The sequence below is a fragment of the Adiantum capillus-veneris genome, chromosome 25 (assembly GCF_014529385.1).
Source record: "Adiantum capillus-veneris isolate H3 chromosome 25, ASM1452938v2, whole genome shotgun sequence".
Lineage (NCBI taxonomy): Eukaryota > Viridiplantae > Streptophyta > Polypodiopsida > Polypodiales > Pteridaceae > Adiantum > Adiantum capillus-veneris.
The window spans coordinates 26,560,617-26,580,193 of NC_140955.1; the positions used below are offsets into that span (position 1 = coordinate 26,560,617).

At 42.6% G+C, this 19,577-nt stretch overlaps 1 protein-coding gene and 1 long non-coding RNA gene across 6 annotated transcripts in view; one reads left to right on the top strand and one right to left on the bottom strand.

Moving 5' to 3' along the window:
- Window positions 1–1,846: 1,846 nt before the first annotated feature.
- Window positions 1,847–19,577, bottom strand: part of LOC147424605 (MLO-like protein 10) — a 65,599-nt gene continuing 47,868 nt past the window's right edge. For 2 of the 5 annotated variants that reach the window (XM_086500339.1, XM_086500338.1), the window contains exon 15: window positions 1,847–2,569. In XM_086500339.1, coding sequence (XP_086356465.1) covers window positions 2,189–2,569 — 381 coding nt within the window. In that variant the 3' untranslated portion in view covers window positions 1,847–2,188. Of the gene's footprint in view, window positions 2,570–6,399; window positions 6,639–7,144; window positions 7,223–7,245; window positions 8,091–19,577 lie in introns of those variants that run through there. The other 3 variants (XR_015186438.1, XR_015186439.1, XM_086500340.1) reach the window with 3 other exon arrangements.
- Window positions 2,576–4,862, top strand: LOC147424606 (uncharacterized). Its single transcript, XR_015186440.1, has 2 exons — window positions 2,576–3,026; window positions 3,594–4,862. It is a non-coding gene; the product is annotated as an uncharacterized LOC147424606 (long non-coding RNA).

Here is a 19,577-nt window from a genome sequence, read left to right on the forward strand (position 1 = left end):
TGGATACATGTAAAGGTAAGTTATCCCTTGCTGGTCTTGACTGGTTTTTGTGCCGACGGTTTTTTTCCCGACTCTTATCACTATCTAGTAGTGGTATATTGGATAAAGTTGACTGGCTTTTTCGATTGGAAATGCTAGCAGATTAAACTACTGCCTAGACTGAATGGCTGATGGTAAAAAATGCTTCTTTTTGTTGATTATGGTCTCGAATCATTACTGTGGGTGCTTTTGAAGAGAAGATGTGACTGAGAGATTTCTATAACTCACTAAACTAGGTTTTTTGGAACTTTTTTGATGATGGAAATACTGGTAGAAGAGAACAGCCATGCCAATGATTGTTGAATCTGATTAAAAAATACTAAAACCTGACTTCATTGTAACATAAGAAACAATTGGTATAGCGTGAACAAGATTCTGAGCTATAAAAACTTCATTTAAAACTTCGGAAGAAAAGAAATGAACTTGAACTAAAACTGGAAAGTTTTTCTGGAAATAAATATTACTAATCACTTTGAACCCTAGCAGCATGATTTTTCTTTTTCTGATACCTTGGTGACATGGATGACAACTAGGTCACCCCAATTACCTGCAATGCTATTTGGAAGCTAACGAATGGTTTGTTTTCTTACTGTGGATGCAGGTAAGGGTGTCCTTTCCTTGGCTATTGATTCAGAAGAAGAAGTGTTGTACCTGTAACTATTGGACTATAACAAGACCTTCCTACCCTTTAAATGGCCTGTTACTATGATGTATTTGCTTTGGATAAACTGTCGAAAGTAATACATGACTTTGTACTGTATCTGTAGGCCATGGTCTTTGTAGAATATCTCATGTGTTATGTATACTGTTAATAGTTAAAACTCTCTCTCTCTCATTCCTATGACATTCTTCTCCATCTTCTCTCTCATAATCATAGTCGAATACACTCAAGCAATAACAACATGAATTCAACCATAAAAGAAATGAATACTCCTAAAAGAGTAAAGACAATGATCAATTGAAGCATGAGGACATAATCCCTCAACACAAGATCATCATGATGCCTCAATCAACACCAAGTTGTACTATGAGATGGATACACAGATAGGAAGAGAAAAAAATGAGAGAGCAAGAGAGAATAGAGGAGGAGAGACACAGAAAGACCAAAAAAAGAGAAGAGTCAAACATCGATGGCATTCTCTCCAAATCAAGCAACGCTACTTATTTTGTTTGCATTTATATTTACCTAGAATCTAATCTTTATTCTTCATACCTTGACCTCTATCCTTCTATGTTACAATAAAAGATAGATCGACAAAGAAGCCTACAAAGGGATGGAACAACATTCAGATACTCAAGACTTTAGGTTTGTTATCTTGCTCTCCATTTTTAAACTAGATTGCACAATTGACTATGGGGCAAGGCTCAATGTGTTCATTTGTTGTAAATTTTTGGAGAGACAATGTCAACTCTTGACCGCCCCTATCTATAGCACTTTATGCAGTTCATAAACCACATATTGTTTAGTATACTTATCATTGAGTTGTAGCCCGAACAGTTTACATTTACACTTGATCAACAGGTTAGTATTCTACCTCAATTTGTGCATTCCATTCAATTTCTTGGAGTCTTTTCCATCTGATTTTCTCAACAAAATTAGAATAACAGAAGCATGTTAGGTAAATTAATCCAAGTACGTTCGCAATATTGGTGTGCATTTCTTTTATAAAAAACAATGTGCTGGAATTTTCCTTGGACAGTTGCTGGAAGGTTTTTTCTGCTATGTCCAAGTGAATATATGATTTAATTCTTAGATTCTGTGCATTGCAATGTGGTCATTAGCCCAGAATATGAAGCTCATGAAAAGTGTCTGGAAATTGACTGTTGTCTGATATATTGGATGGCAGGTATATGAACATCACAAAGAGGTTATACTGAGTAACCATCTCAAAAAATATGTGTTGATAGGATAGGATAGGATCAATATTTACTTGGCCTCTTGATACAAACTCTTTTTGGCATTTCCACTTAGTGCTTTAGAGATTGAAGCTGTCATAGGGTTGCTGTAGTGTCCCCTCATTTGTAAAGGTTACTTGTAAATTTCCAAGAAAGGGGGCCATGGATGGTTCTTCGAGTGGAAAATGAAAACCTTCTAGACCACGTTGATCCGATTTTTTCAACCCTGTAAAACTCCTCTCATGTGCAAATGTTAGAGCGGCTTTTCATTTGAACCAGGGATAGCTAGAGTATGGTAATCACCACCCTGCACACCCCTTGCCACTCGCTGGATGAAACTCATCTTCTTTTGAAGGCGTGGTGAACCATCAACCACCTCAGTACCATGACGACCCTCGTCTTCTTTGATTTCATCTCTTGGGCTAGACTCTCCATTCTCCTGCTTTTGCAAATGTTGACTCTCTACATCCCTAGGTAATCGCATAGCGTCAAGACCTGATACAGCAGGAATGTCCTCACTTGGCTTTGAAACAGGCCCCCTCCCTTTGCTTTGAGACGACTCCTCCAACTTCAGGCTCACCATCTGTGTGTATTCTCTGCCATGATCATCACTTCCTTTCATCTCTGACCCCATCTGCATTCAAGCCTCTCATCAAGTGAAAACATTCACAAACAATTCACACACATACTACATAGCAGGATTTTACTCATTCACCCACCATAAAATATGTTTGCTTGCTCTCTCTCTCTCTCTCTCTCTCTCTCTCTCTCTCAGAGTGCAGGTCTTCTTGCGCTTAATTACATGCGGAGGATCACGAGCAGCTTCAAACCTTTGCATGCGTGGTCGGGCAGGGCTCAGCCATACTTCCCTTAAATGCTTCCCTCAAGCAAGGGCTGTGCTTGTAAGCAAGGGGCCTGCTTAGCGGGGGTGGTTGGTTAAGGCAAGCACAGGAGGGTGCTTGATCAGGGCTACCAGAACAAGCAGAGGCACCAGACACAATCATGCTTCAAAGTATGCTCATTGAGGACAAATTTTGTTGACATAAAGATCTCCAAAACTCATGAGTGGCATATTCATGTACTGCAAAAAGGTGTGGCAAACTTTGGGCACGTACGTTGGTCTTGAGGAAAAACCCTTTTGTAGACTTGGGCATGTACGTTGGTCTTGAGGAAAAAATGCATGGGCCTAGCCTGTATCATCATAGTAGATCAGGGTGCAAATATGATGGATGGAGATCCATGGAGAGACCACTTGCATCCATGATCTCCAGGCTGATCCCAAGTATATGGACACCACCTATTTCATGGCATTAGATGTGTTATTTGTCAGCTACACATCTCATCTCACCAGTTGGAGATTGAGATTGATTGACATATAACCCTATGTGTATGTAGACAACCTGTTCCTACTTCTAGGGTTTAGAAATCCTAGGAAGTGTTTTGGCAACCTTTGTGAGCCTTTGTGAGCCTGTGCATAGGCCATGCATGTCCAGGCACTTAGAGTAGTTGCATACCCTCTGATTGCATAACCCATAGCATTAGCATCATGATACAGTACCTGGCATGAGCATTTTCCACCACATGGTTCCAGTCTCGCTTGTGTGACCTCTTATAGTCATTTATTTTATAAGTAACATTTTGACATTATTGTTTAGCAGAATCATGGGTTGTTGGAAAGGCTGCTCGACCCAACATTTGCAAGATATATAAGCAAGGCCCGAGCGCTCAGTAGAAGGCAGAAGACTCAGAGGAGCACAGGTGCAGAAAGCAAGAAGTGCCGCATTCAGCCTCTCAACGCTTTCTCAGGACATCCATCAGCGTTTTCTCAGGACACAGCCACCAGCATTTTCAGTTTCAGTCCTTATCCTTGCGAGAAATCGTAGCTCGCGTTGCAGATCCTCGCTGGATTTCCCGTCACGACCCAGATCAGCCTAGTGTTTTTGGATTCAGTAACAAAAACCAACGTTTGCAAATTCAGCCCAGATCAGCCAGAGTTTTTGCATTTAAGAACTAGCACGCCTTGGCAGTTGCAGATCAGCCTTGCAGTACCGCCACAGTTGCAAATCCCATCAGCGTAACCTAGCGTTTTCAAATTTCAGCCATCGGCATCGCAGATCCCGGACTTGACGACAACACCCTCATCGTCAACGTCACGGTCACCATCATCGTCTTCTAGAAGCATCTAGAAGCATTGTACGAGACTTTGTGCAATCTAAAGCAAATACCTCTCTAGCAATAAAGAGGGGGGCTTTTGGAGAGGGGTTTGGGACCCCATCTGATGTCGTATCTCTCTCTCTCTCTCTCTCTCGCTCGCTCTCTCTCTCTCTCTCTCTCTCTCTCTCTCTCTTCAGAGATGTCTTGGGCTATATCTACTTGAGCTACACAGGCATAGAGAAACTTTACTAAGGAGAGCTGAAGAGAGACAACCCCAGAGACAGATCACAGATTTCTTTACACTAGATACTGAACACCCAGAAGAACAGACAGAGGAGCAACCAACAGTGGAGAGGTCTATCCGCACTACTGGCATTCTCATAGACCGTGCATTGGAGCTAGGGAGATCTAGACGACCCCGATGGAGAAGAGGAGCTACACAATTTCGAAGGAAGCTACAGCAAAGGATTCAAGCCATACTTTTTCGCCGTCCAGAGTGCAAATGAAGATGGATCTCTATGCACATAGATCTCTACTTCCCTCCCAAATTGTCTACACATTGTATAGCTCAGTCCACACGTTTCACGCCTCTCGCCTTTCACACCTATCCGTTTAGTTTAGGATTCCGCAGTACTTATATCTTGTTATCCCTAGTCTAGTTTAATTTATTTTGTTAATCTGACTTGATATCAGATACACCGCATTGTAACTTCCTGGTCTCATAGGTCACTTTGGTCTTTTGAAGACGTTAATATAACATTTCATTTCTCTCGCACACTCACTAACAATTTGCATTCCACTCGTGTTTGGTCATTGCACAGTCTCTCATTAAGTCAAGGAAGGCTCTCCCTTCCATCAATAAAAGGAACCTTGAGCACCCACTGATCACTCATCCGGAGCCATACACCATCAGTCACTTCCGCTACACAATACATTGGTATCAGAGCTCTTTGGCAGTGTTCGATATCACCAGATGGGCCCCTTGGAGGAGGATTTGGGACCCATGTGGTCTCTCTCTCTCTCTCTCTCTCTCTCTCTCTCTCTCTCTCTCTCTCTCACACACACACACACACACGCACACTCAATTCATAGTTTGCATTCCACTCGTGTTTGGTCATTGCACAGTCTCTCATTAAGTCAAGGAAAGCTCCCCCTTCCATCTATAAAAGGAACCTTTAGCACCCATTGATCACTCATCCTGAGCCATACACCATCGGTCACTTCCGCTGCACATTACACTAATACAAAGGTATACCCCAGAGGAGAGATTATACGGAGGCTTGCAAGAAAGGCAAAGACAAAGGCATTATAAATAATGTGCAGCGTAAGTGATCAATGGTGAATGCTCAAGATGAGTGCTCAGTGCATACTCAAGTTTCCTTTTCCTGCACGAGAGAGTTCCTTTTACTTCATGAGAGAGATGTGCAATAGACTAGAAAGAAGACAAAATGATGTTGTGAGTGAAGGTTCTGTGAATGATAGAGAAAGAAGAAAACTAACACCAGATACCTCTCTATCACTAGAGAGGTATTTCCTTTAGATTGCACAAATGCTGATACAATGGTCCTAGATGTTAAGATGTTAATGGGATCTTGATATGGATGCTTGGATCTGAGAGGCTAAGGCCTGAAATGCAAAAACGCTAGTGGAACTAATGGGATTTGCAAACTCTTGACGAGGCTATGGCTGATGCTGATGGTGTTGATGATGACGATGGGAGTCGGCTGAAATCTGAAAACGCTGGTTGATCTGGGTGGAATCTATAAATTGCGGAAACGTTGGCTAATGTTGTTTGATACTGGAAATTGCTAACGCGAGGGTGGATCTGGAATTGCCGGGGCTGATTTGGTATTGTGGGCGGATGCTGGGCAAAAACGCCATGGTACTGGGGATGCTGGTGTCTGTACTGCGGGTATTGGAGTTATGCTTTAGAAGCGACCCCTAGGCTCAATTATAGATGGAATTAAAGCTGGGTTGGCCAACTAAAATGTCACTTATTAGTAAGTTAATGCACTCAATTATAAGAGGCGTTCACATGCAGGTAAATACCTTCGCTGGGTACTAATGCAACTATATCGAAACACTCCCTAGTGCCTACACGTAACAGACAGTGGCTATGCTCATATGCAATCAGAGGGTATGTAACTAATCTAAGTGCCTGGACATGCACGTCATGTGTACATGCTAACAAGGGTGCTAGAACACTTCCTAGGCTGTCCTAAACCCTAGAAGTAGGAGTTAGCTTGTCCACTTGCACACAGGATTACATGTGCACGTGACATCCCTCATTTTCAAGGTGAGGTACCGTACCGAGCTACATGGCTTTCATGTAGTCCGCCAAACAACTCCAAGGAAATTGTAAAGAAATCTTCATCGGCCCACTCCGCTATGTGGGTTCCACAATACTTGAACTTCAAAAAGGATTGCAATGCGTGCTTCTTTGAGCCTCATCTAAAGCAATGGAATTAGAACTGCTGCGGCTCCATGTCTTCAACTTCGTCTACAATCTTAGGTTCGTTCACTTCAAGAATCTCCGTTGGGGGATCTCCCTGAAACAACATCAAGCGAAAAATACGAAAAATGGTGTGTGTTGACCTTGAGTTAGGCATCCGCAAATTCATAGACACATCTTTTACCTTCTTCATGATTGGAAATAGATTATGCTTCCTAAAAGACTACGGATGGAATGCCCGGGTGAAAAATGTGATAGAGTGCCAGACCTTTCTAAGTGTGCATGCCAAAAATGTGATCTAAACTTGACTTTTCTACCTAAAACCACTCTAGAAAACCACAAGGGGGACACCAATGCATGATGGACAATCGTGCTAATGCTTATGTTGATGAGCATGCAAAACTTATTGACATGACAAACAATGGTGAAACATTGTGTATTCCTTGAATGCAAACTTTCTACCTTTCCTAAAGAGATCTTCATACTTCTGTGCTCATTTGTGAGTGAATCATGTGCATCGTGTAAATTTTGCTTTTCAACACGCAAAGACAGTGACTAAAATACAAAAGACAGTCACGAATGAGAGACTCGAAAAATACATACTGACTTTTCATGCGAACAAAATGGGTTCTGTGGACCTCGACTCGAGAGCCAAGATCTGTCCTTCATGACTGAACGTATCTGCAATTGGGTTAGCTTTACTAGAAATATAATCAATGAAACCACTAGATTGCTCACAAGACTAGAACCATCAAGCTTGACGGTCACTCCAAGGTCTACTCGATACTAAATCTCTCTCATGCAAAAATTGCTTGTCATGTTGTAGGGAATGAATGACAAAGAGAGGTTATTTTTCATGCAATGACTGATTCTTTTTTGAACTGTGACTACGTCTTGAGAGATACTATTGGACTGCGTGTTTTCTCTTCTTTAAAAACATGAGAGAGAGAGATATTAATGACAAAGACGGGATGCTCTACACAGCACGAATCACCACAAGAGAGGCACCCTCAAGAGTGATGGTGAGAGTGTTTTCTTTCCAATTAACTTGTGGATCAAACTCACGGAACCACTTGATACCGAAAATCATACAGAACCAGAGAGAGGAGCAACAACAAATTTGCGACAAAAACATGTATGACTCACACAAATTGGCAAATTAAGACATTCATGTGTGATGGAAGAGTACATGCCCAGAGAAAATCCAAAAATCACGATGGGATCTACTGGAATAGGTTCTAAGGAAGCCCTCTTCACAAGAGAATCACTAATCACATCATAAATACTATCACAATCAAACAAGATCACAACGCGTTGACCATTCACATGAGCATAACACTTAATGAGAGACTCATTTGGATAATCATTAAATACTTCGGCATATTAGGTTTCTCAATTATGAGACTAACAGAAGATGTGTAGGTTTTGTGGGTTCTTTTGTTATTCTTCAAGGTATAAAAAGAGCCTTGAGCTTGTCTTGGAAGTCGACCCAACTGTAAGATAGTGGTTTTCCATCTATGGCATGCTCAAGATGCTCGGTCAGCTGTGCCTTGTGTATATCAATTAATGGCATCACCCAACAAGTACATGGCAACCGTCAAAAACTTTAGTATTACTTCTTTTCATGTTAGTAGCAAAACAAACGTTAAATTAATGCAACCAAGAATAAATTACAAAAGCATCCATCTTACCATCATACTTATTGAAAGTCAACTTTTTAGTGATTGGATTGTTGAAGTTGTTGTCTCTACCTAGTTTATGAGCTTGCCCGCCTCCTTGAATGGATTGCTCTTCGAGGAGAGCACATGCAGGACCAAGTCTTCCATGCGTTGGTCTCACACTGCCTCATGCTCTAGCTCCATAGTTTCCCTCTTTTCTTCAGCCGCTATACATTGAGCTTCACATTCCCTTGGCTTCGGCCCGCATAACCTCTTGCCATACCATCATCTCCATCATGGACTTCACTATAGCCTCCATAGAATTTGGTGCAATCGGTGGCAAGACTTCTTCTCCAAATTCAAACTCATCACCTTCAGGCAAAGTATCCATTCCGCTTCGGGTGATGACTATGCATTGAGTACTGGGGTACTTGGTACTAAGGGTACTTGGATTCTTGGGGTACTTAGATCCTTGGGGTACTAAGGGTACTTGGGTAGTTGGGGTACTTGGGGTTCTTGGTACTTGGTATTGCTTGCAATCTACGTCTAAGAAGGCTTTTCTCTTACCCAAGCTCAACTCCTTCCTGCAAATGCACCCCTTGGCGGTCTTGCGCTCACACGAAGGTTGCTTTTTTCCACCTCATGTCGATTGGCCTACCGCAATGCGCAAGGTCCGCTCTCAATGAGTGTAAAGAGGAACGAGGGGAGGCTGGACAAGCCCTTCTTTTCTCGGTTACCTGTCACTCTTCAAAACACAGATAGAGAGATCGGGACGCCCAAGTGGTCTTGGGTTACGTGCAAGCTCAAACAAGGAAAAAAAAAATCTATAGTTTTTAATGGCCTAATGGCCCTTAAGAGAAAGCGATGAGAGCACGTCCGATGCACGATGGACTAAGGGCGGAGTGGGAGTGGCTAATAAGTCTAGGACAAGGACACGAAGATTGTTTCATAGAGAATCTTAAAGAGACTCTTTAGGTTCTTTTCTTGAGTGATGATACCGAACACTGCCAAAGAGCTCTGATACCAATGTAATGTGCAACGGAAGTGATTGATGGTGAATGCTCAAGATGAGTGCTCAATGTGTACTCAAGTTTCCTTTTACTCAAGAGAGAGTTTCTTTTACTTAATGAGAGAGATGTGCAATAGACCAAAACCCTCCTCCACACACCCTCCCTCCATCTCTAGAGAGGTATTTGCTTTCGATAGCACAAACGCTAATACAACGGTCCTAGATGCTGAGATGTTGATTGGATCTTGATACAGATGCTTGGATTTGAGAGGCTAAGGGCTGAAATGCAAAAACGCTACAGGAATTGATGGGATTTGCAAACTGTCAACAAGGCTATGGCTGATGTCGAGGGTGTTGATGCTGACAATGGGAATGGGCTGAAATCTGAAAACGCTGGCTGATCTGGGCGGAATCCACAAATTACATAGATGCTAGCTGATCTATTGTCTGATGTTGGAAACTGCTAACGCTAGGGCAGATCTAGAGCTACAAGGCTGATTTGGTATTGTGGGCTGATGCATGGTATCTGGGATGCTGGTGCTTGTACTGCGGTACTGGATTTATGTTTAAGAAGTGACCCCTAGGGTCACATATATGGAATTAAAGCTTGGTCGGGGAATGCCAAAAAAAAACCCACAACTTTTAATTGGCTAGCTAAAATGTCACTAAATAGGAAGTTTATTGAACTCACTTATAAGAGGTGCTTCACATGAAGTAAATGCGTATGCTGGGTACTAATGCAACTATATGGAAACACTCCCCCAGTGTGTGCACCTAGCAGACATTGGCTGTGCTCATGTGCAATCAGAGGGTATGCACATCCTGCGTACAGGCTCACAAGGGTGCCAAAACACTTCCTAGGTTGTCCTAAACCCTAGAAGTAGGAATTAGCTTGTCCACATGCACATAGGGTTAGATGTGCACGTGACATTATATCCGTCAATGCATAGCATACTATGAGATCCATGGACATCTTCATTGCATATTCATAGAGGGCTTTGGCCCCTTATCACGCATCGTGGACTACTATGATCAGAGATGCCTACTTTGCTGGAGACCTATAGACTCAGAGAGACTACCCTCAAGAGCATAGGACTAGACATAGAGAATCCATACAGAGGCACATCACTTCTTTTACAGAGAGACTACTCGGGATGGTCCACCACAGGTTACCCAATCACACCCTCATTTGGGGCATTCTTCTTGATCGAGCCATCCAGCTTGGCCGCTCACGACGCCCAAGATGCAAGAATCTTTACATTATAGACGAGGTCTGCATCAGAGGCTACGAAGCATCGTTGAGCGACACAGAGCACGCCGTCCTAGAGAGTTGACTATGGAGGACATTGAGGCCATACTACAGAGACCCATGAGAGAGTTCATGGAATGATGACCATTGTGTACTTTCTCCATTGTACACCTCATCAGCTCTCATGTGATTGTACCCTCCGCATATGTTTTGAAATGATGTATTATGTGATGCTGACGATGATAAGGATGTAGGGTAGGTTCACATACCTACCCACTCTAGGTACCCTCATTTATTTTTATTTTTATGTTCCCTAGACATAGTACTAGAGTCACACATGGTTGAAACCTTCTGGTCTCAGTTTAATTTGGCCTTTTGAAGACGTTAATTTAACATTTCATCTCTCTCTCTCTCTCTCTCTCTCTCTCTCTCTCTCTCTCTCTCTCTCTCTCTCCTTTAGAGTAGGGACTCGCCAATCACATGAGCAAGCTTCAAAGCAAACTTCAGAGCCCACCTATACCAGAGGTATATTAGTTGATAGAGCCATTGAGCTCGGGAGAGCTAGATGTCCACGTCTACGAGGGCGACCACGACATCGATGGAGGCTCCATCAAAGGATCACGACTATTCTAGCACGACATGGGAGGCCTCCATGACGAGGAAACCATACTCACCCTTACATACTTAAGCCTATCCCCTTGTCATCAATACACACTATCGTAGCCATTCGCGCTTAGCTCCCACTCCCTTCGATGCGAGACATGGCATTGGGGCAATGGAGAAGAGTCAAATCAAGTGTGCACATTATGTTCACTGCAAGTTCGAGAGTCTAAGTACCACACACTACTAGAGTGCTCAGCTTTTGGTCACATCTGAACTTGCTTCCATTACATTTTCAGCCATGACGTAGACCTGTACAATTTCCTCTCTCCCAGCCATAGTGTGGGCTCTCCATTGCGACTCTCATCACTACAATTTTGGAGCATCGAGAATCACTCATCAACCACATACATACTACATCACATGTAACTTTGGTCCCATGGGGCATATTTGACCTCCAAGGAGGATAATAAAACCAATCTCTCTCTCTCTCTCTCTCTCTCTCTCTCTCTCTCTCTCTCTCTCAAAAGGCTGAAGTCCAACATTGGACATGAACCTGGAAAGCCAATAACCAAGATGGCAAAGCAATCATGCTAGACGATCAAGCAATGAATGTCGCCGCCAATATGCCATCATTCAAGACCCATGCATTTTCTCACGGAAATGACCCCAACAATGGTGAGCAAAGAAACAAAAGCAAAATACCTCTCAACCTGAATACAAGTTGTTGAACATCACTTGCACCATCAAAAAAAACGGCATTCCGTGCTGCCAAAATCCCCAGTTACGAAGCATATCAAAAAGCAACTGAAAATGCTGAGGATGGCCGAAATTCCAGTCACGAGGAGGAAATGATTCGCTAGCAACATGAAACCAGACGAATGAAACAAAGGCCCGCATTTTCTTGGCAAGAGGGCAAGTAATGAAGCAATGTCTATCGTCTTCTCTGAAAGTGGTGCAAAAGAAACACATGTCATTGAACAAACGGCGACGGTGCAAACTCTCTCCCAATGCAAGCCCTCCACCCATAGCTTGCCAAAGAAACTTGTTCCCTTTGTTGAACATCACTTGCCCCATTAAATATAAAGGCATTCCGTGTGGTCCAAATATGCCAAAAACAAAGCATATCAAAATGCTTAGGATGGCATGCATAAGGGCGCTTTCCTAAAACCATTTCACGAGGAGAAAATGATTCACCGGCAACATGAAACCAGACGAATGAAACGAAGGCCCATATTTTCTTGGCAAGAGGGCAAGTAATGAAGCGATGTTTATTGTCTTCTCAGAAAGTGGTGTAAAAGAAACACATGTCATTGGACAGACGACGACGGGTCAAACTCTCTCCCAATGCAAGCCCTCCCACCATAGCATGCCAAAGAAACACCTATCCTTTATAAGGAAGTGGAGTATGCCTGGCTTTTGTCCAATAAGAGAGTGACAGACATAATTTGCAGAACTGGCGGTAATGGGCTTTTTGCTTTGCTATCCCAAATAGCCCAACCCTGTCAAGCTCACATACACACGGCCAACACCTAGGAATAGAGAACCCAAAATAAAAAGACTTTCCAACCTTGCAAAGGCAGATCAAGGAGTAGGACAGGGAGCACATGAAAAGGAGAAAGGCAACCACGAAGTCGCTCCAAATACCTCGATATCCACAAGGGATACAATACAATACCGCATTCTACGGAAAACAACGAAGCTGACTGCATTGTGGCAACATGGTATCAGAGAGTGAACAAAACCAAGCCTTGCCATACAGTTAAATTGTCCACGAAGATGCTCTTTGCTATGCCAACTACTAACTCTAGTGGTGGCAAGCACCTCAAATTTGTAGAGAATTTGCTACCTCTCAGGGTGCCTTCTAATGAGCAAACTTCAATACATATTGCAATGAAAGCACCAAGCATGTGAGCAAAGATGACTACTCGCTAATTTGCATTTACAATACGCCACCATGGTGCCTCTATTAAAGTCTTGCCATGTGGGAGACCTGTCTAGCATATGAAATACTCAGCAACAGAAACCCATGGCTGCATGGAATCAACACACATATCTTGAAGAAGGCTCCAACGCCTTGCTATCATATGTACCCATACATCCAAAATTGCAGCCCTGCCTTTTCTTTTAGGGGTGGATAAGTGCACCCACTAGACCCAAACCATCCCTAACTTGAGAGGTAATTTCAATTTCGAAGCATGAATGAGATGGGCTCAATAATTCTCAAAACTGCTTTAAAATTCCAAGGCAGCAAAGAAATAAAATATGATAGCATAGGAAGTAAGATTGCTTGATCTACTTTGAGTCATACATGAAAAGGCCATGACTGCGATTTCCAATAGACAAACTTATCTATCATCTTGCTAGAGATAAAAGACAACAAATGATTGATATCAACATCCGCACCCATTGGATAGCCAAGAGGCCCATTGCCTAAACGCAAGATATTTGGTTTGTGCACATGTCCTTGCCACCCAAAGGCCTGTAAATGCTCCTCTATGCAGCTAATAAGGACAGATTTACACTTTTTGGGACACATCGTCTCAGCAGAAGGCGTACAGATGGACCCGGCCAAGATAAAACCATACCGAATTGGCTAGATTAAAGAATGTACACGAAGTTCGAAGCTTTTAGGGTTTATGCTCTTACTATAGGCGATTCATTTGAAAGCTTGCAGAAATTGCTTCTCCATTGCATACCCTGACTCAAAAAGAGGTTCCGTTTGCTTGGGGACCCCCAGAAATTGTAGCATTTACCACACTCAAGGAAAAGTTGACGATTGGTCCTGTTTTGATTTTACCAGATTTGCAGAATCATTTTGAGGTTTATTGTGATGCTTGTCGTACTAGTCTCAGAGCGGTCTTAATGTAGAAGGGCCATGTCATATCCAATGAGAGTAGAATGTTCTCTAGACCAGAGAGGGTTGCACAAATCTACATGAAAGAACTGTTAGCAATAATAGACACTCTAACTCGGTGGAGACATTTCCTACTTGGAGTAGATTTTACATTGTTTACAGATCATCAAAGTTTGAAATATTTCTTGTCTCAGAAGCAGCTTTCCGATAAGCAAATGAGATGGATGAACATTTTGTCGCAGTTCCATTTTTCGGTTGTTCACATGATGGGAAAGAAGAAATTGGTGGCAGGCACGTTGTCTCAAAAACCACGGGTATTGGCCATCTCGGCATATACATCATCAAACCTTTGAAGATATACTTAATCAGTATGCTACATATCCTAATTTTGCATGTATCTTTGACCCGATACAGAGTGGGAAGACAGTTGCAAATTATACAATCAAGGAAGGTTATCTCATGAGAAAGACTATCTTGTGTTTCACTAAGGATTTGCGGTTAAAGGTGTTGACAAAGTGCCATAGTCCACGTTTTGCTGGGCATAGAGATATCGACAGTACCTTGAAAGTATTTCTATTGGTCTCAGATCAAAAGGGATGTGGATGAGTTTGTACCCACTTGTTTGGTGTGTCAGAAGGTCAAGTTTTGACAGACATAAAGCACCGAGACTCTTACAGCCTTTATCCATTCCGAACCGACCTTGGGAGAGTATAGCAATGGACTTCATCTTTGGCCTTCCTAAGACTCAGAGTAGGCACGATGGAATTTGGACAATCATTGACAACTTCAACAAGCAAGCTCACTTCATTCCGGTAAAGAAGCAGTGAAAGCCAATCACATGGCATGAGTGAATCTATAGTGTTAGATAGAACCCCACGTTTACGAGCTTGTTTTGGAGAGCAATATGGGAGAATATAGACACTCACATTGACTTCTCGCCCTCATTTCATCCACAAACAGATGGGCAATCAAAGATATTGTTTGGTGTGTCAGAAGGTCAAGTTTTGACAGACATAAAGCACCGAGACTCTTACAGCCTTTATCCATTCCGAACCGACCTTGGGAGAGTATAGCAATGGACTTCATCTTTGGCCTTCCTAAGACTCAGAGTGGACACGATGGAATTTGGACAATCATTGACAACTTCAACAAGCAAGCTCACTTCATTCCGGTAAAGAAGCAGTGAAAGCCAATCACATGGCATGAGTGAATCTATAGTGTTAGATAGAACCCCACCTTTACGAGCTTGTTTTGGAGAGCAATATGGGAGAATATAGACACTCACGTTGACTTCTCGCCCTCATTTCATCCACAGACAGATGGGCAATCAAAGATAGCTAACTCACTGGTCATAAAACTCAATGGGAAAAGTACCTGCCTATAGTGGAATTTTCTTACATAACACAATTCATATGTCTATAGGGAAGGCACCATTTGAGATCGTCGAGGGTGTCAGAAAGGTTCCGCCGATTTTGAGCACCAAGGAGAAGATTTTTGAAGCAGATTAGTATACACAAGATCTAGCTAGAAATTGCTTTGCCAAGGTACAGGAGGCTTTGCAAAAGTCTCAAGCACAACATAAGAAGGCAGTAGACAAGCATCAATGTGACTTGCAATTGATGAAGGAAAATGATTGGGTGCTATTCCGGTTTGAGAAAGCACGATTGTGAAAGCGAAAGGGTAAGGAGAGGCTTTTTCCAAACCTTGGTATGCAATGCTATGGGCCCTTCCAAGCACAAGAAAATATAAATGGTGTATCTTTCCGACTACAGTTACTAGATACTTGGAAGATTCACAATGCATTCCATGTGAATCTCTTGAGACCTTTCAAAGGTGAAGTGTCAATGGGACAGGAAGCCAGATGAGCAATCAAAAGTATGAGAGATTCTCATTCCAGAGTAGGTCCTTGCACACAAGGAAAGAAAAGTGAAACATAAGTTAGTCAACAGATATTTGGTCAAGTTCAAGAATTATCCGGCTCTTGATGCCAAGTGGATGGAGAAGGAGGAGAACATGGCGAATTCTCCTCAGATATTAGAGAGGCTTTTGGTTTAGCTCCAACTATTTCAAAAGGTATTGATGAATCAGTATGTTGAATCTAGTGCGATGCGGATTGCACAAGAGGGGAGCTAGTCCACTCCTTTGTCACAGGTTACCTCAATGGGAATAAAGTCCATTGATTTCTCTTTGAGATTTCAAGGATACTGACACGCTACCAGTGTTTTGCTAAGCGACACTATGAAAAGATGTACATTTGAAATGGGAATCCCTAAAATGTTTTTTTTTACATGCGCTCTCTCATGTGTGTATTGTTTGTGTACGTGTCGGAAAGATGAAAGTACTGCAGCATTTTATCTAGTAACGGACACGTGATGGAAATGTGATAGTGACGAGATTTAATAGATCAAGACATTCGTGAAAAAATCAACACGGTCTAGATGTGATTGCTAAATAAGTTACAATGATCATGATTCTCATCTGACGTCCCTACAAGGATAATGATGTGAATGTTCAGTGAATATTATCTTTGTGCAAGTGTTGAATATGTGCAGTCTGCTAGGTTTTGTCCTTTGTTTGTTTTGTAGACGTAATCAAGGGCGATTACAATTCTCTCAAGAGGGGGTTAGGCTTCTAACTTGCAAATTATGGTCTAGGGGCAAGGGGTTAGGTTTTTAACTCTAACCCTGCCCAATTCAGCAGAGTTGGCCGAAGGGCCTAAAACCTCCTAGAGAAAAGCAAAGTCCCCCAAATTGCACAGAGATGCTGACCTGGCGAACTGTACGGATGCCTCCCAAAATTCACGGTAAAGTACTAACATATGCGCAGGCTCAAGTTTTGTACTCGAGGTCAGAGGGCTCTAGCTATTGGGAGCCCAGCTTTTCATAACAGTTACTTTTGGGCATGAGGCTACTGTAAAGCATTCATAAGTAGATCCAGGGCCTCTCTCATGCAGATTAGCTTGGGAGCATTGCGGAGAGAGGGCCCTTGGACATCCTACCTTTGTGAAGCAATAATAAAGAAATACCAAAAGGGGCACCAATCTTTGGGGCGAATGCATCTGGAAGCAGAAATCCGCCGATTCGTGTCGACTCTCTCTCTCTCTCTCTCTCTCTCTCTCTCTCTCTCTCTCTCTCTCTCTCTCTCTCTCTCTCTCTCTCTCTCTCTCTCTCTCCCGGTTCAAGTTCGGTTCAATTGTTTGCAGTTTTCTCAAGTATGTTGTTCTAGATCTTTGGCTTGGCGTGTCCAAGTCTATTACAAGTTTACACATGTTTATGCGAAGACAAGGAGCAAGTGCATAGAGAGATCATGCTTGCTCAAATTTGCTTTGTCTACCTACAAGGTGCAGTGGAAGTGAATAATTGATATTGCTCAAGATGAGTGCTCTCAACTGTGCTCAAGGGTCCTTTTACTGACGGAAGGGAGAGGGAGAGCCTTCCATTCCTTTTAGAGAGAGTGCAATGATCACATACAAAGTGAATGCTACTATGAATGAAAGTGTTGAGAATGAGAGAGAGGAATACGACACCAGACAATTCTCAAACCCTCCTCCAAGGGCCCCTCTCTCTATGGCGAGAGAGGTCTATGCTATAGATTGCACAAATCTGGTACAGTGGTCTAGATGCAATGGACTTGCCGAGGATGTCGACGACAATGATGACGACGACGTGGACGGGCTCAAAACTAAAAATGCTAGGACTGAAATGCTGAAATCTGAAAAACGTTGACTTTCTGTTGAACACTGACACTGTGTCGGCAAGGATGGTGATGACGACGACTCGGCGACGATGCGCTAAAAACGCAGATGCTGAAATCTGAAAACAGCGGCTTGAAACTGAAAACACTAGCTGATCTGATGGTACGGCCAAGATCTGTTGCGGGTAGGTAAGATCTACGAAGCTAAGAACTCGATCTGCAATGGATAATGGTTGGAAACCGAAAACGCTACCTGACTTGGCTGAATCTGACGACGAAAACTACAAAACGCTAGGCTTGATCTGCAACAAAAACGCTAGGGCTGATCTTGTTGGCTGAAAACGCTAGGGCTCTCTGTCAGTCTTGCTGAGAAGATGCACTGCAAGTTGCTAGAACTTCTTCTGCTGCCTCTTCTACTGGGAATGAGCGCCCCCTCCTCTGCTTATATACCTGATACAGGCTAGGTCGAGCAATCATCCCTACAGTCCCACGACCTCATAAAATGTGGCATATTAAATTAAAACATAAATAAAATGGATGAAAAGCAGATGAAAAATTTTACTTTGTGCCAAAATTTTCAAAGAGAGCGCGCCAAAAATTTAACGTGAACTTAACATCTCTATCTGAAACGATTGACTTTGGCAAACCACAAAGAGGGTACTAATGCTTAATGAACAACCATGCTACATCTTGCGCAGTGACTGTGGCCTTACAGGGAATCAACATGTAAAAAATTTGTTGAAATGGTCAGCAACTATCAAACACTGAGTGTTCCTTGAAACTATGTAGAAGGTTAGTCACAAATCCATAGAAAAGTCCTAAAAAGTCCAATCGGGAATAGGCAACGGTAGCAAGAGGCCTTGCTGCTTACCTTGAGGAGCTTTTACCTTTTGACAAATGGAGAACTGTGTGACATAACGAAACACATCTATTTGCATTTTAGGCCAATAAAAGAATCTTTCTATTCTTTTCAAAGTGGTGTTCATTCCCCTGTGCCCACCTGTGAGAGAGGGCCACACATAGACGGTGACGAAAATACAACAAACCTTCACGAATGAGATAGTTGTTGGACCCTTGGGGAGCAAGAGCCTGCAACCATTGCTTACCAAACTCGGAATCTGCATACTCGTTCTTCATGATATCGAAAGAGACACCCTAAATAGAAACTGTGGATCTTGACTCAAGAACCAGGATCTGTCCTTTGCAACTTAACACATCTACAACAGGGTTAGCTTTACCAAGCACATATTGAATCAAACCACCAAATTGCTCAAAAAATTGTTACCACCGTGCTCGGCGATCACTCCAATGTGCACTAGGCATAGACTGGAGCCACTTGAGGGCTTGATGATCTGTGCAAACTGTGAACTCTACACCATAGAAAAAATGCTTTCAATGCTTGAGAGAGTGAATAACAGACAGAAGTTCTTTGTCATAAACTGAATAACTCGATGGGGTCGTCCCAAGAAGCAAGGATGAGACACGGCACTTCTGTCACCGCAACCTTGAGAGCTAAAAAAGCCTCAACGGCTGCTTCGGACAAAACCACGCGCTGTCGACGAGTTTTCACCCCTTGCAAAACATCCATCATGGGTGTGGCAATGCGTGCAAAATTCTCTATGTGCGAACTATATGCTTGACATAAACCAAGAAAAGAACGCACATCATAATCAGTTTTGGGCAAATCCCAATTACGAACCTGTTCCACCTTTGCGGGATCAAGCTTTACACCATCTACAAAAATGATATAACCCAAATAAGTAACTTCAATCAGAAAAAACTCAGATTTCTTAGCTGCAATGTACAACTTACCTTTTCAACATCCTTTTCATGTTGTTCCCACGATGCAGAGAAAATGAGAATATCATCAAGAAAGATAAACACACACACGCAATCAATCGTCAAAACGGCCTAACATGAGACGGTTGAATGTACCCATTGCACCTGTCAATCCAACACATACTTCCATT